General features: G+C 40.7%; 1 protein-coding gene across 11 annotated transcripts in view; it reads left to right on the forward strand.

Moving 5' to 3' along the window:
- The first annotated feature begins 5,949 nt into the window (after positions 1–5,949).
- Positions 5,950–16,668, forward strand: part of PHACTR1 (phosphatase and actin regulator 1) — a 570,508-nt gene continuing 559,789 nt past the window's right edge. Inside the window, exons 1-3 of one of the 11 annotated variants that reach the window (XM_007973667.3) lie at positions 5,950–6,183; positions 6,780–7,015; positions 7,965–8,117. In XM_007973667.3, the coding sequence (XP_007971858.1) occupies positions 8,015–8,117 (103 nt within the window). In that variant the 5' untranslated portion in view covers positions 5,950–6,183; positions 6,780–7,015; positions 7,965–8,014. Of the gene's footprint in view, positions 6,184–6,779; positions 7,016–7,560; positions 7,709–7,964; positions 8,118–16,668 lie in introns of those variants that run through there. The other 10 variants (XM_007973668.3, XM_007973665.3, XM_038005567.2 and 7 more) reach the window with 10 other exon arrangements.

Consider the following 16,668-nt stretch of genomic DNA (forward strand, 5'->3'; position numbering starts at 1 on the left):
AAGATGAATTCATGAAAATTCTGCTCTCGTTTGTCATTCACTGTTGCAAACTTCTCTCAGGAAAGCAGGGTAGTAAAAAGAATAACAGATGTCCTTTTGGTGAAGATGTCTTGGCATGAGTCCTCAATGCTTTCCTACTTTATATGGCCCACCAGGAAAAAAAAAAAAAAAATGTGCCTTGAAGCACTGTCTGTGAAGAAAAATAATGATAATATCTAACACTCCTTGGGTGTGTACGATGAGCCAGGCACTACTCCAGCTGCTTCACACATATTAACTCATTTAATCTTCATGTATACATACATAGTTAACTACAACATACGTTAGAGATATAGACAAAATACTACTGAATTTCAGAGGACTAAGAGTTTATTTGCAATTGGAGTGATGGAGGCAATGTTTCAACATATTAGATGGATATAGTTAGGGTGGATGGGAAGGGGTGCTCTATTCCCTCAACTCCTTGCATACATGTAGGCTGTTCAAGAAATATTGTTAAATACTACCTAACCTATATATTTCCTGTGTTTAGGCTCTGCGTTGTCTCATTTGGCCCTGATTTTTATTCCTCTGCTAGAGATGGAAACTGAGACCCAAGGAGATTAGCGTGCACGGTTCTGCTGCAGAACTAGGATCCCCTAGAAGATATTCTTAACTACTTCACTGCATTATCTCCTAAATGATTAGCTAACATTTCTTTGGTGCTCATTATACAGCAATTAGTGTTTTGAGGCTAAATATGACAGATTATTTTTCTTTCATTTACTGATAATATTTATGATATATTAAAATGCAATGAATACCAACAAGGTTCTCTTTGTTTCAGAAAAGACAAATAAAGGCATTCCTCTTATGAGGGAGGAGTTTAGTCTTCTGTTATCTTTAATCCACAAGGAGCAGAGAATTATTACTTGGAAACTGAATCCCTGTGATATGATACTCTTCAATGCCTTCAGGTGACAGATCCTAAAAGCATTTACCTTTGAACAACAAATTAAACTGGGGACTATGTCATGAATAATAATAATTGTTTGCTCTACAAAGATACGCATTGAATGTTCTTGCACATATACATAAGAAAACCATTAAGTGTTAATATTTAAGCACACAGACTTTGCCGTAGAATGTATCCGTGTATTTTAAACCTAAAAGGAATGAGTCATCTATGTCCTTTATTATTTAGATACGACCCACACTCCCTCCCTCCCTCCCTCCCCGTGGGCTCTCACTGCTATGTTCAGTCCTATTTGCTCAATATGCTTTGGAGGCTCAAGGGCCATATCATCAACGTAGGGTCTATTAGATTTGTGGCTCTTAGAGATTATTGTTCTTTCTTTCTTGAATATGTGTTTGGATATTTTCAGGTTACTATTTGAATTTTTAGGGGGACTAGGAAAGGGCTAGCCCTCCCACTAGGGACCTTGTGACTAATTTGTCAGCCTTCTCCAGGAGAGTTGAAAATAAATCACACACACACAGAGAGGGGGAGAGAGAGAGAGAAACAGAAAGAGAGAGGGAGAGAGAGAGAGAGAGAGAGAGAATGAAAGAATTGAGGGCAATGTGATTTTCTTGCCAGAGGGAATAAGTCAAGTATCATTATTATATATCCTGAAATTCATGTAAAAAAATACTATTATCAATGTACTTCTCCATCATTGGGTGGTCATTTTAATGTTTTCATATTTAGATATTTGAGTTATAGTAAGTAAAGAGTTGCTAGAGAACTTCTTGTTTCCTTACTCAACATTTCCCCCTTCCCCTATTTCCAGATGAATGACCTGTGCACTGAGATGGGGACTGAATCTGACTATTTTTTCTTTGAACCAAAAAGGTTTTCATAAGTAAGATCAACTTACTAGAATCCAGTTGGCAGAAGGGTAAGATGACATGTGAACTCTTGTTCTTTCCTCTCTCAACTGACTTTTCTAAAAAGTATTAACAGAGGGGAAAAGATATTTTCAGAATACCTTCTGAAAATATCTTCAAAGTGGGCAGCGAGTGGAGCCAAAGGATGTCCTCTGCCTGGCCCTGGCCCCACCATATTGTCCAGTGTGCACCTCGTCCAGCGTGCGCCTTGTCCAGTATGGCTCTCTCTAGTGCAGTTTCAAGAGCAGAGGGCTTTGTGGTTTTGGTGTGAAGACTTTTCCTGCTAACTGAGGATGGCCCAAGGGGAAACTCCTTTGGCATAACGTTGTTGAATCGAATTCATGAATCCACCTCTGAATCTATAAGGCAGCTTCAGGCCGTGGTTCAAACGGAGATGCTAACAAATTTAATACCCTTTTCTGCCAACAGAATACCAGGTATCTTAAACTTAAGAAAGCCCTCAAAACATGGCCATAGGCTTGTATGGAATAGAATTAAGGTCCTCTTCCCTGAGACTTCGTTCTCCACACACTTTTCCAATCTTCCCAGCCTTCTTTAGCTTTCTAAGTATCATCAAAACTTATTCACAAGAAAGAACTGGAAGTTCCATTACTCTAAAGCAAAAAGAACTGATGATGGCTTAACATGTTTTCTCTGCCAGCAAGATTTCAATATGAATAAAGCCTTAGATAAAATATTTGCAGTACCCTATCAATTAATGATAAGCTTTACAAAGAAAGGAAAGGAGGCCACACCTGTGATCCTAGCACTTTGAAAGGCTGAGATAGGAGAATCAATTGAGGTCAGGGGTTCTAGACCAGCCTGGGCAATATAGCAAGACCCCATCACTATTAATTTTTTTAATGAAAGAAAAAGGAAAGAAATTTCTTTCGAGGGAGGGGTTGAGAGATAAAGTGACTTATCAAGCAGAGGGAACCACTGCTATTGAAACATTCTGGGGTCAGGTCTTTGCAAAAATGAATGAATATTGTTTTCTGTGGTTGTCTAGCAAGCTAGCACTTCACCAAAGATTATTAATCTAGATACCAAACCAACAGATCCAAAATATCATTGCACTTTAAGAAAGCCTCTAATATTTTAAAGTTAAAGCTAGTTGGGTTTATTAGCAGAAAAAAGAATCTTCTCCAGGATGTCATTTAGGTAGAAGGCCAAACCTCAATAGTCCAACACAAATATAAAACATGGTCTTCTAGAGAGCTCAGGAATATAAAGCAATTAAACAAGGAAAATTCACTGTAAAATTATAAATAAGAAGAACTGCTTTATCTCTTAGCAAAGAGGATAAACCCAGGCTGGTTCCAATGGAAGTCAACAGGATAATATAAAAAGAGCAAGTTATCTACTTACAAATTATGTGATCTCTCCCAGAATGTTTGGGTCTTTTGCCATTCAACACAATAAATAAGCACACCCCAAAACATATACAAGCCAATATCTTTACTTGCCTCTAGATTCCATCATGAAATACACCTCTATTTTGAATTAATTGAATACGTCTGCTTGTGTATGGAATACTCACATACGTATCCTCTTCCAATCGAACTGAAAAGAGAAAAGTATGTATCTCTCTGCCTTCTCACATATTTTTAATAATTCCAGATTATATGTTTCAACCTTACAGTTCTACACTTTCATATTTTAATGCCATCAATGTAAAAGATATGAATCTATTTTGGAATTTTTCAAAATAATCTTTCATTTCTAGGTCATAGAGATATGTTAACACTGAGTTAAGTTTTGCAGAGCTGAAATCTTGAGGATGTTTTGGGTTGAATTGTTCGGTGCTGAATACGTGTTAGTTTGAATACTTGATGTAACCTTGCCTTCCTCTACGATTTTACTGTTTTTCAGAACAATAGACCATTATAAGTATTGTTTTGGAGGAGTTTAAAGTTACAAAACAGAATTGAGCTAATCAGATTTTGACATTGGCTTTTGAACATTACTATGCTTCACCATCTTTAAAAATAATTTTCGAACACACACACACACACACACACACACACCCCTATATGAAATCTATAGCTATATTCCCCAGAGAGTGAGATCAATTTTGAAAACCTATTTCAGAAGTTGGTCATATGCTACAGAACACAGTGATTATTTCATAAAAGTAAGTCCCTGTTTGCCAATGAACAATCATCCCCTTCCCAAATACATCTCTTCCTTCCTTCCTTCTTTCCTTCTTTCCTTCCTTCCTTCTTTCCTTCCTTCCTTCCTTCCTTCCTTCCTTCCTTTCTTTCTTTCTTTTTCTTTCTTTCTTTCTTTTTTTTCTTTCTTTCTTTCTTTTTCTTTCTCTCTCTCTCTTTTTCTTTCTTTCTTTTCTTTCTTTCTTTCTTTCTTTCTTTCTTTCTTTCTTTCTTTCTTTCTTTCTTTCTTTCTTTCTTTCTTTCTTTCTTTATCTTTCTTTCGATTCTCTTTTTTTTTTAAAGATAGACTCTGTCTCCCAGGCTGGAGTGCAAAGGTGTGATCTCAGCTCACCACAACCTCCACCTCCCAGGCTCAAGCGATTCTCCTGCTCAGCCTCCTGAGTAGCTGGGATTACAGGTGCCCATCACCACGCCTAGCTAACTTTTTGCATTTTTAGTAGAGATGGGGGTTTCACCATGTTGGCCAGGCTGGTCTTGAACTCCTGACCTCAGGTGATCCACCTGCATTGACCTCCCATAGTGCTGGGATTACAGACATGAACCTCTGTGCCCGGCCCCAAATATATTTCTTTAAGTCGAAATTTTCCCTCCCGAGTTTTCTTAAATCATGACCCCTTCAAATTATTTGTTCACTTTGTAAAGTATTTTAAATTTCCCTTTCTTGGTCAACTCTCCAGAAATGACTGACTTCCAAATCCACCACCTACCCCCTGGGAATCAACTCTGTTTTTCACATTTCCAGTTTAGCTTCTCTTTCTTCAATCACACATTCATTTGCACTCACCTAAAGGTTTGGTCAGCAGCATAGACTTATACTCTCTCTCTCTCTCTCTTTCTCTCACCTATGAGTCATTACAATTTCAGTAGCATTACAATAACGAGTTCAGAACCTGTCGCCCACACCTCACAGTAAGTAAAAGGAACCAGAAGACAGCTTTCTCCTCTTATAAATGTCAAGTGTTCAGCATGTCTCCAGTGGGTGCTGAATAGAAAAGTAACCTGAAAGAAGTCAGTCCTTGGGTTGGAGCAAAGCTTTGAGAATTAGAGTCCATAGTTGACTTTCCTACAAGGGCATATGATTGGTAGTTTCAGCTTCCTTTTTCATGAGGCTTAACTATCTGCAGCACCAGTTTGGTGTCTGATTTGTTCTGATCGGGTGGGAGAGGGAGAGCCCACAAGACAAACAGCAGAGGATTTTTCAGGTTGGTTTCAAGGGCAGCCAACCAGGCTGTGTATAGGGAGTGGGAGGACAGGGGTGGTGTTGATGGTCTTCCTTCTGAGGCTTCTCAAATGTAAATGCTCTTTTCTTAACAAGCTGACCCACTGCACACCACGCCATACTAATGAGCAATTCTGCTTGGTCAACAAAGGGTGCAAGAGGTTGTGGAAAACCTACAGTAGGGCTTACATTTGGCTATCACTGTGACCTGCAAGTAGATCTCAAAGCATTGTGCCTAAAAGTCCTTACTGAGGTTTGGTAGGAAGGATATTAAACCAGAATAACTTGAGATACTAGCCAAAGTTTATTTTTGTGGTTGGGATTATTTTGCTACATTCGGACAGAGAGAAATGCATTTAGGCAGGCTGGCATGATTTGCCCTGGATATTTGACTAGGCAATCAGAAGCAAGGAAAGGAAGAGGGCCAGGCAAGGGGGAAGGAGTGACATCAAACGTGCCTTCTGTATTTCGTTACAGAAAACAGCTCACAATTATGACTACCTGCCTTGTTTTGCAGCTCAGAATAAAAGTGGTGTTGCACCAAACCCTACTGGAGCAGCCTTCGTGATTAGAAAGTACTCCACACATTGGAGAGCCGAGGAGACATGAGAATAATTTTAAATGCAAATTAAATTGAGGGGGTAGCAGAGAAGAACACATAAAAGACAGTAAAACAAAACCTTTCAATTTTCTTAAATTAGCAGTCTAATGTGTTCTAAAGAGCAGCTCCACTCAGATCGCTTCTTAAGGGTTGCATTTCATCACAGTATAAATGGGCAAATCCATCACTTCCCTCTGCTCAGTGCTCTTAAAGCGAGATTGAAGGGAAAATTAGAAGCTGTTCATTTGGGCTTGCGGGCTCAGAAGCGTCGCACTGCTTTGTTTTGTACTCTACCGTGTCCTGTTGAAAGGGGTCAACAAGTGCCGGTGAGTATCCGCTAACTTCTAGATTCTTCCTTTCAAATATCTTTTCGGCTAATTTTCCTTTGCCGGGGATGGGAGTTGGGGAGTATCTCCCACAAGATCTATGCTATAATGCATCTTTCAGAATCTGGGAAATTTCAGACAGCTTTTTAAGCTTCTTCCAGTGACTGATTCGCAGAAGGGAAGAGTTATTTTCAGCCTAGATGCCGGTGGCTGTTCTGTGTATTAATTATAACAGGAGAATGTCTAACATATGCTAAGCTAAAATGGCCTTTCCCTAAACTCCCCCATTCCCTGCCACTCTTAGGCCAGCATTAGGGTGAGAACTGGTGCCCCCACAAAAATTTCTAGACAACTTTTCTATATGTTAAATTTTTAATCATTTCATATTCTATTCTTTGGTAGCTACAAATCAAACTAAGATTTGGGATTATGAAAATAAACTATGAAGACATAAATTTTTTTTTTTAATGACTATGACACTTCTTTGCATAAGAGATAGGGGGCTGGGGAATAGCCCTGCATGATGTATACATGTGGATTTGATGATTTTCTGCCAAAGTTTTACACGGGAAACTGGTAATTTTCTTCCTTCGCAGGGGAGGGTGCAGAGGCTGAGGCTGGCGTCACCTTCCGTTGCTAAGGTAACGTGCTCTGGCCATTTTATCTGATAAAGGAAGTCCAGTGGACTGTATGCATTATTCATCACTGTTCTAATCAAACAATCAAAATCGTTTACTTTCACCGGGAATATTTAGCAAGATCAAAGACACTACTGGCTGGAACGACTCTTGTTTTACCGCTGACAGATAGCCCTTGATTTTTATTTTTTGCAGTAAGTATATTTGCTATTGGGGTACCTTTGGGTATTTTTAAAAGTTTTGTCTTACCGGACTTGGTTTCTTAAATTAAAATACATACTGTTAGAAAGAGAAACCAATTGGATTAGCCTTCCAAGCTTGGTTTTAATGAATTTGTCTTGTTAATTCTTTCCAAAAAAATATTCTGCAGAAATAGAAATAATTCATTTGTGCAAGTATCAGGGAAAGGTTACATAGGCTTGAATAAAGAACCCAACAAGCTGAATGTTTTCTGGGGAAGTATATTAGCTTTGTGACAGGCTAGTGTATGATAATATCATAGGGATCATTGTAATGTTGCAATCATTGTTGCTGCTCTACCAACCACAATTATTTCTCAAAACCAGCCCCTGCCAGGCAGGTGACGATCCTCTAGCACTCTATAAAATGTGCTGAAGGGAATCGCTGGAAAGGAAAGAATTCAAAGCATTTGTACAGCAAATATGTCAGCGAGTGTCATAAACGCAAGGCATCTATGAGTGGAGGCTCAAATTCCCAGGCGATTTTCCCTGCTCCAGGGGAATCCGAAAGTCGCAGGATCAGCTGAGGATCAGCACTCACAACAGCGGACACTTAATCATGCTATTTACCAAATAGACCTTTATAAAACGGATAGCATGTGAATTTAACAATACATGTTCCAGCGAATATAAAGCAAGGAAAGGCTGGTATGTTATCTCTCTTTAGATCAGATCATCTGTTTTTCCAGGGTAGCATATATTACTTTTAATGAATGTTGGCTAAATGCTGCATTTTCTCATATGGTAGGAAAGCTATGCTGAGGGGTGGCTTTAGAATTGGAAATGTCAATCAAGTAGTAGAATATTATAATGGGATATTCTTCTTCAATCATTTTAAAGTACATCTATATATACACTTTATACTTGACATCTAAAACGTTGCGGATTTTTTTCCCCTCTATAGGTGTTCCAGTAAACATTTTCTCTCAAAACTCTGTGTTTGGAACCTCAAGGATGGATTATCCCAAAATGGATTATTTTCTGGATGTGGAGTCTGCTCATAGACTCTTGGATGTTGAGTCAGCTCAAAGATTCTTCTACAGTCAAGGAGCTCAAGGTAATAAAATAAGAAAAAGAAACTCCTCTTATCTGCACATCGGTTTTATATGAACAGCCGTGTAGGCTGTAGCTGTTAAAGCTTTGCTCTGAAAGTTTAATAACCGGTATTACTAAATTGATAACCTCTACCAAACTGCTGCTGGAATTGAGGCAGGCATATCATAGAATAAATAAATCCACACTTCTTGGATGTGGTTAAAAAAAAACCCAACTTTTGGTGCAAGTGCCACTCAGAAACCTGTGTTAGAAATGATTTCCTACCGCCTTGTGTCCAACACTTATGTCCAAAAAGAATCAGGAATGCTCTTCCCCTTGGAGAATTTCCAGTTTGCAGCCACTGCACCTGAAATCTTAGGGCATCATGACCTAGTGGACTGGAATCCAGCAGGATTAGGGGCTCCTGAGAGAAGCGCTGAGCTTCTCTATAGCTGCCTTCTCTATTTTAGCTGAATTCAGTTACTGCTTCAGATAATTACTAGTGTATATTCAGGGAGCAAGTCTGTTGTGAAGTGTGGCTAATGTGTCTGTTTTTATTACATGTTTCAAGATGGTCAATTAGGTTCCAGTTTTCTTGCCCTTCTGTTGGGGAATTTAGAATATTTTTCCACCATATTAAAGAAAGAAGCTGGAGTGTTATATGGGATCTCGTGACAAGGAGATTTTTTTTTTACACATATTTTCTGTTTTGCATGAAGTGTTTAAGGTGTTCAGTCAAAGCAACCTGATGATGGGCATGTCCCAAATGATGCAGGTGATGCATTGAGAAGGAGGACAATGTCCCTATTTTAAAATAGAAAAGCAGTTGAATTCTTAGAAGTCACAAAGCAGAGCTGAGAAAAAAAAAATGCAGTCAGTTTTTATAATTCTGGCATCTTTCACTTTAGATGGTGATGGGAACTTCACACAAGCCACCGATAATATCCTGTCTGGGCTTTCCCAAGTGGTCCTCTGAATTGCTTTTACCTCCCTTTTAAGCCAATTTATCGTGATAACCTCAGGGGTCTTGCAAGCCATCTCCTTCTCTGCTTCCATTTCCCAGAGCATGACCCAGTCTTCTTAAAGTCAAGACGGGTTAGAAATGATCTGGTTGATTTGCTGAGGTCATCATCAGCAGACCTGAAATTAGCAAAAGTGATATAACAACAAACTCTCCTCAACCTTCTGGGTGTACGAAGTCAACATGGCTGTTCTCAGCCACTTAAAGAGACATAAAAATATGAGTGAAGAAGGAAAAGAGTGAGAGACTGGCCAGGATCTCCAACCTCTTCTGTTTCTGCAAGTAAAAATATGCTGGAAGTAGATGTAGAATGGAGGCTGGAAGAGGGTGAGAGATGAGGTTAGGCTCAATCCCTTCTCCAGTCTCAAGGTCACACATTGCTACATCATTGGTCCATTCGACTAGAATGAGACAATAATGCTCTGTGGCAGGGTCATCCCGCTGAACCGCATAGCTGTTGGCAAAACAGAAAGGGGGGCAGTGGTTAATTATAGAGAATAAAGATGCCCCCTTTGTCTTGCTATGGGGATGGTTTAAGACTTTAAGAAGACCGTGGGCTCCAAGCTCTTACGGAAGGAAAGCAGGCAGGATGTGGGAGGCTCGGAGGACTCAAGGCAGCCTTCTGGTTGTCAGCAGATGGAGCTGGGGGTGGAGTGGTCAGAATTGTCACCATCAGTGACTGTGGTTTAGACACCGGAGCTGGAAGGACTAGAAAATGCATGGGAGGTGGCAGCATAAGCTACTGTTGCTCCCTGGAGTCACGTTCATATTAGAGTAATCAGATGATGTTTCAATCAAGGATTCCTGGATTTGCAGGAAGGGCAAGGGTTCCCCCACACATTGTCTAGGTCAGTGTTTCAAAACCCCCAGTCTTCCTGAATCGGACATCCTGGTGTAAGGCCTGTAAATTTGCATTTTAAGCAAGAGCTCCAGGGATGACTACCCAGCCAGCTCATCAGTCTAGGGACAGCATTTACGAACCAGCACACCTAATCCCGTTTTCTCTTCTTCCACCTCAGAACAGGAACATTGTCCTCAACATTAGAGGCAGGATGATATAGTGGTTGCAGTCTCCTCTGTAAAATGGAAACAGTAATAGTTCCTAATTCATAGGTTGTTAAGAGAATTAATGAGGTAAGATTTTAAAGTGCTTAAAACAGTGTCTGCCACATAAGAAATGCTACACACGAGCAAATCAATAAAGTAAAAATCCCGGGCAAAAGGCCATCCTCTGCTATTTAAAACTTCATAATGGGCCAGGCACAGTGGCTCACACCTGTAATCCCAGCACTTTGGGAGGCCGAGGTGGGTGGATCACTGGAGGTCAGGAGTTCAAGACCAGCCTAACCAACATGGTGAAACCTCCATCTCTACTAAAAATACAAAAATTAGCCAGGCGCAGTGGCACGCCTGTAATCCCAGCTACTCGGGAGGCTGAGGTAGGAGAATCGCTTGAACCCAGGAGGCGGAGATTGTGGTGAGTGGGGGTTACACTATTGCACTCCAGCTGGGAGACAGAGTAAGACTCTGTCAAAAAAGCAAACAACAAACAGAACACTTCACAATGAAGCCACTGCCTTGCAAACAAGAAATGTGGTCTGATAAAAGTTAAACCTATTTCTAGCAATAAAAAAATAGAAATTTTAAATACATTTAAAAATGCAGTGATTCATTTCTTGTCTTGTCAAAACCCAACTCAGGGCAAAACTGAAAAATAGCTCATCCTGCTGCTTCCCATCTGTCTTGTCCTTCATTTCATTTTAAAATGAGAGTCCTTCTCCCTCCAACACCTTCCCTAGATCCCCAGCACACAGGACCTATTACCTTGGGAGGCTCCTTTCTCAAGTTCTGCTTTTGCCATTACTTGGGGCTTGTCACTGCCTTGCATGGGTTCCTCCACTGTAGCTTCCCTCCCCTTTGCACAGACTCCACAGTCTGTCCTGGACAACCAGCACCCCTTAGACCTTAGACCTAATAAAGGAACAGTGGATGGGTGAAGGCCTGAGTACCATGGCCTGCACCCTTCCCATCCAAACCAGATGCATACATTGGCCTTGTATCTAACCAATGGCAAGGCCCCGAGGACCAGTAAAGGAGGGCAAGTTGGTGGCCAGCTCTTGAGAAACACATTTGAGACAATTAGGGTCTCATGCTGTTGCTGAATCACTCCACATGGCAGTTCTCTATTCAGCCAGTGCAGAGGATATTAGTAAGGCCAAGTAGCCCTATTTTGATAACTTGTTCTAAAAAGAAGGCCCACTTGAAAGTACAGTATGGGATTAAGTATCTAAAACTTGGGTGACCTAAGGCTTGGTTGGCTAAACTGTTGTGTGATTATTGCGTTTTTGAGTGGTCTATTCTCACTGTCATGCAGATATTTCTGTTGACTGATCAAGTGTTTTTACAGATGTAAATGTTTTTAAAGGGGAAAGCAAGAAAATCTGAGTTCCTCTCTCTCATTTCCCACATGACAGCCTCATATCAATTTATTTAGAAATTCATAAAGTTCCAGGAAGATAACACCTTCCGTATTAGTCATGTGCAAAATATTTATCCAAAGCAACAATGCCAGAATTTTGCTTTTAATCCCCACAGGGTTGTTTTTTCAGATTTTTCTTGGAAAGTGGCAATAGCCTTTCCTTGAATAGAGGATGTTTTAGCTAGTTAAAGCAAGAGGAATCCAGGAGGGTGAGAAGAAAAAGAAGGAAAAAGGCAATTTATCATGAGACAAGTTCTTTTGGAAGTCCCTGAGGTTTTCAAAGGTGCCTGGTCTATTTTTTTGAATAAAGAACCTGTTATCTTCTCCCACCTCCATTTTCCCTTGGTTTGACCTCAAGATGGGGGAGATCTGCTGCCTCTTTCATGATTCTGCTTTAGAAGGTATGCTGTGTTGCAGAGAGCAGAAAATGTACAGGGTCATCCTGTTTGCCTCCTGTCAGTGAAGGAGGCTCTCTTGACTAACCAGTGAGTCGTTTGCCAATGGTAAATCCTAACACGAAGGGAGTTCTGCGGAAGTCCCCTTTAACTGAAAAGGAGAACTCGAGAGGTTAGAGATACACATGGCTTCAAATATCAACATGTCTTGGCATCACATAATTTGAGCTCATCCGTGTTTCGCGTTTCTGACAATGCTACTCCACACACTCAACTTCAGACTCTGTAATTTTGTAGTGAACAATTGAACTGGAAGAGAAGACATATTATAAAATCACAAAATTAACATCATGGGATTTTTAGGTTAAAATGGACCTTATAGGCTAGGAACTCTCTTAGCTCTCTTCCTAAACCAAGAGAAAAAGACCCTGGGAAGGCCAGCCCCAGGCTCTAGTGCTATATTTTCAACTAGCCCATGGGTTTTTATGTTGAATACTGGAGCTTGAGAACCACCGTTATGGATCATCAGTCCCTTGCTACCCAGAGTGTGGTCCCAGACTGACAGCACCAGCTTCATTCATCTGGGGCTTGTTAGGAACGTAGAATCTCAGGCCCCACCCCAGACCTAGAGAATCGGAATCTGCGTTTTAACAAAATCTCCAGGTAATTTATGTTAAAGTTGGAGAAGCAGCAATTGAATTCAGGGCACATTACAAACACCACCTGGAATCCTTGTTTTGGTCTTTTTTTTTTTTTTTTTTTTTTTTTGAGAGAGGGGTCTGGCTCTGTCATCTCAGGCTAAAGTACAGTGGCAGGATCATAGCTCACTGCAGCCTCAAACTCCTGGGCTCAAGCAATCCTCCAGCCTCGTTCTCCCAAGTACCTTTAGGCACATACTACCATGCCTGGCTAATTTCTTAAGTTTTTGTACAGACAGAATCTTGCGATGCTTCTCGGGCTGGTCTTAAACTCCTGGCCTCAAGCAGTCCTCTTACCTCAGCCTCCCAGAGTGCTGGGATTATAGGCCACATGTGGGAGCTTTCACAACCTAAATGCTAGAGTCTAGTATGGACCAATTAAATCTGAATCTCTGGGGATAAGCCCCACACATGGGAATCTTTTAAATTGCCCCCACGAGATTCAAATGTGGAGCCAGGGCTGAGAGCTACTGACCTTTGTTTCATGGTAAAAGGTTTTAGCATCATGCAGCTATTCTTACCTGAATAACTTTTTCTATCTAGGTCTTCCCTTTTAAATGAATTCCAACCACGGGGAAGATGCAAATGGACCTTTAAAAAGGACTATGGGCTGGCGCGGTGGCTCATGCCTGTAATCCCAGCACTTTGGGAGGCCAAGGCGGGCAGATCACCTGAGGTCAGGAGTTCGAGACCAGTCTGGCCAACATGGTGAAACCCATCCCTACTAAAAATACAAAAGTTAGCTGGGCGTGCTAGTGGGCACCTGTAATCCCAGCTACTCGGGAGACTGAGGCAGGAGAATCACTTGAGCCCAGGAGGCAGAGGTTGCAGTGAACCGAGATGGCGCTACTGCACTTCAGCCTGAGTGACAGAGTGAGATTCCATCTCAATAAATAAATAAATATAAAAATAAATATAAAAATAAAAAGGACTATGTATCAAGGGCTGCCCCTTGTATATTCATTGTATCTGTTAATCCTCAAAGGAACTTGGGGAAGCGGGAATCCTATGCTCATGTTGCAGACTAGAGAACTGAAGACTGATCAGGTGAAGTATCTTGAAAGGGCTGTACATTTAGACAGCAGCAGAGTCAGGATTTTCATTTAAACATATCCGACTCCAAAGCCCACGCTATTTTAAGTTATCTCATGCTGCTTGCCAGGCAGAGGCAGCCTCTCATCTAGTTAGCAGATCAGTGAAGGTAACTTCCCTGACCAAACCACACTTCCAGGGATGGTTGACCTGTAGTTCAGAGTCATTCTGCCAGGACCTCAAATCACACAGCTTAAAACAAGACACCAGAGAGAGAACCAGATCTCATTTTACCACATCCATGCCCTGTCCACTGCGTGAGGTTTCTTTTCTCAAAAACCATCAATATCCTTGGACATTTAAATTACCTTCTAAAGGAAAAATACGTTAAAAGGTAGCCAAGTGACAAAAGTCACTAGGCAATCCTAGTGACTCCTGCTAATGATTCCTCCTCTTTTATCATTTAAAATAACATTTGGCATTAGAACCAGGCACAGTCGTCACTGTTACTTGTCATAATGCACCTTTTCTGTCATCTACATTGTCTTGTTCAACAAAGGGAAATGCCAGTTTTGACAACTGATGAATGCCACAATGAGCAGCTAAGAGTCTCTTTAGGTTGTTTTTAAAAATAAAGAGGAATTCATCCAAATCCCCTCTCTCCCCTCACACCTCCACCTATCTCCACTCTTTGCCCACTCTGTGAAATCGGTCAGAACAGCTGACTTTTGAATCTTTAGTTTTGAGTTAAATATACTCTAAACCTGACTCTAAACCTCTGGGACTTCTAAACATTGCCTCAAGAGACAAAGACATTTGGTAGCACTCCATTAAGGTCAAAATCAGGAACAGTAGTAACAAACACAGAATGCGTTCTTACTATTTCCTTTGCTGTGCTTACAGGGAGACACAGGCCCATTGTCACCTCCCCTGTAAAGCTTTGCTTGACTTGCCCAGGCCTTCCTTCCATTGTCTATACTACAGCTGTTCACACCTACACTACAGCCACTGTCATCATCTATGATTCTGCCTCCACCACCTGCTAGATGCATGAGCTCATATAAATGTCTTTACTTCTTTAAACCTCAGATTCCTCATCAAAATAGATATAATGCTAGCTCCGAATCCATAGGAGACTTTGAGAATTAAGTGAAGTATGCCTATAAAGTGTTTAGTGCCTTGTTTATTGTTATTGATTAGTTATTGATACTCTTGTTTTATGATAACTTAAGTGTCTGTGACTTACCTCAATCACAGTGATCTCCTTAAATAGCATCTTCTCGGTGCTTAGTATCATCCTTCTTATACAGTAGAGGCATTAACATTTATTAAATGTCTCTATTGAACTGATGGGGTGAGAACACTTAAATCTGCACTATAAAAATAATTTTTAAAAAAATTATTATGTTTTTAACATTTTTATGAGTACATAGTATAAAGATACATTTTGGACTGCAGGAAAGGGTGTGATGATTCAAGATTTAGAAAATAGAATCTCCTAAGACTTTTAAAGAATTAAAATCTTTAGTTGAAAATGGAGCCTGCATAAGACTGAAGGGAAGGACATGCAAAAATAGTATTCAAATACATCGAGATATAGGCAATGGAAGCAAGTCATCAACTCTGCTGCATCTCGTATAAGACAGAACAAAATAAGAATATACAGCAGGGGAATTTAGGTCTATTTTTGAAAAAATCAATCCTTTAAAACAGATTTCCAGGGATCCCTGAGTAGTATTCTTCTGAAAAGGGCTTTTTGATGTAGAATAGTCTTGGATGATACAGTTTTCATTTTGCCTAAAAGCAGAGTTATGGAATAGGCAAACACCCAACTTTTACTGCGGTGAGCTTAATTGAGTTCAGTTCAAAAGCTGCTCTGAACATGTCCAGAAAGCCAGCTCTGAGCTGCACCTTGAGATCCCCTTTTCCCTTCCTTCTTAGATGTTTACTTCTTAGTCTAGTTTTTATACTTTTTGGCTGATTAATCCTCAAACTAGTTACTATCCCACTTAGCTTCTAACCAGACTCGAAGGAAGGTGGGTGTAGACACCCATCTAAACCGCACACTGGAAACACGCACCTTGAGAACCACTCACTGGAAGCCTGGCCATGGTGTTTTAGGAGCCTTGCATAGTGGAAGTCGGGTTGTCTTCTTCCTCCATGCCTGTCTCCTGAGCCCTTCACGTCATGACCTTACATACGGCTCATATCTGGACCTACAGGTCTGATTTGCTTCAGAAGGGCAGAGGCAGGATCAGTGCTTGTGAGCCAACCCAATCCCCATCTGGACATGATTAGTCAACTGGGTTATAACTTCTTCCATTCTCCCTTCTAATGTCTTCCCACCTGCCCCTCAGAGTCCTGCTAGGCAATATCCTATATTTTTGTTGGTTTGCTATCCAAATAGTTGATATGTAATCATACTGTTTTCCAGACCCTTGTCTCTGAGAAGTGCTTCAGATGAGAACTTATTTTTTATTGTTTCCAGTCGTGGTGCTTGAGCCATCACCCTCAACAAATACTTGTTGTTTTATTTTATTTTTTTATTTTATTGTTGTTGTTGTTGTTGTTTCTCCATCACTCTAGTCAGGAAGCAGTATATGGCACTTCACTCACAGCTGACAAACTAACTACCAAGCCTACCATCCTAACTGCCCACTCATTCCATTTCAGACCTCTAATTGCTGACACCCAGGCTTTCCAACCTATGTTTGATACAGGGAACATAATGTGTGAAAAAGACAGTGAAGGAAGATCAAGAGAAAAAATATCGTGGAGCTAGCCAGCCTGCCAACTCCATAGATACATAGATGACCATTGAATCCAACCCTCCTGCTCTGGAGTGTGTCCTGGGAACAGGATGATTCTCTGCACACGAAGTCCTATTCTTGGTGCCCACAATGTAACTGCACACAGCCTTTCGATGCTCTTAGTGCCTTTGCCCCCAG

The sequence above is a fragment of the Chlorocebus sabaeus genome, chromosome 17, assembly GCF_047675955.1.
Source record: "Chlorocebus sabaeus isolate Y175 chromosome 17, mChlSab1.0.hap1, whole genome shotgun sequence".
NCBI classification, from domain to species: Eukaryota; Metazoa; Chordata; class Mammalia; order Primates; family Cercopithecidae; genus Chlorocebus; species Chlorocebus sabaeus.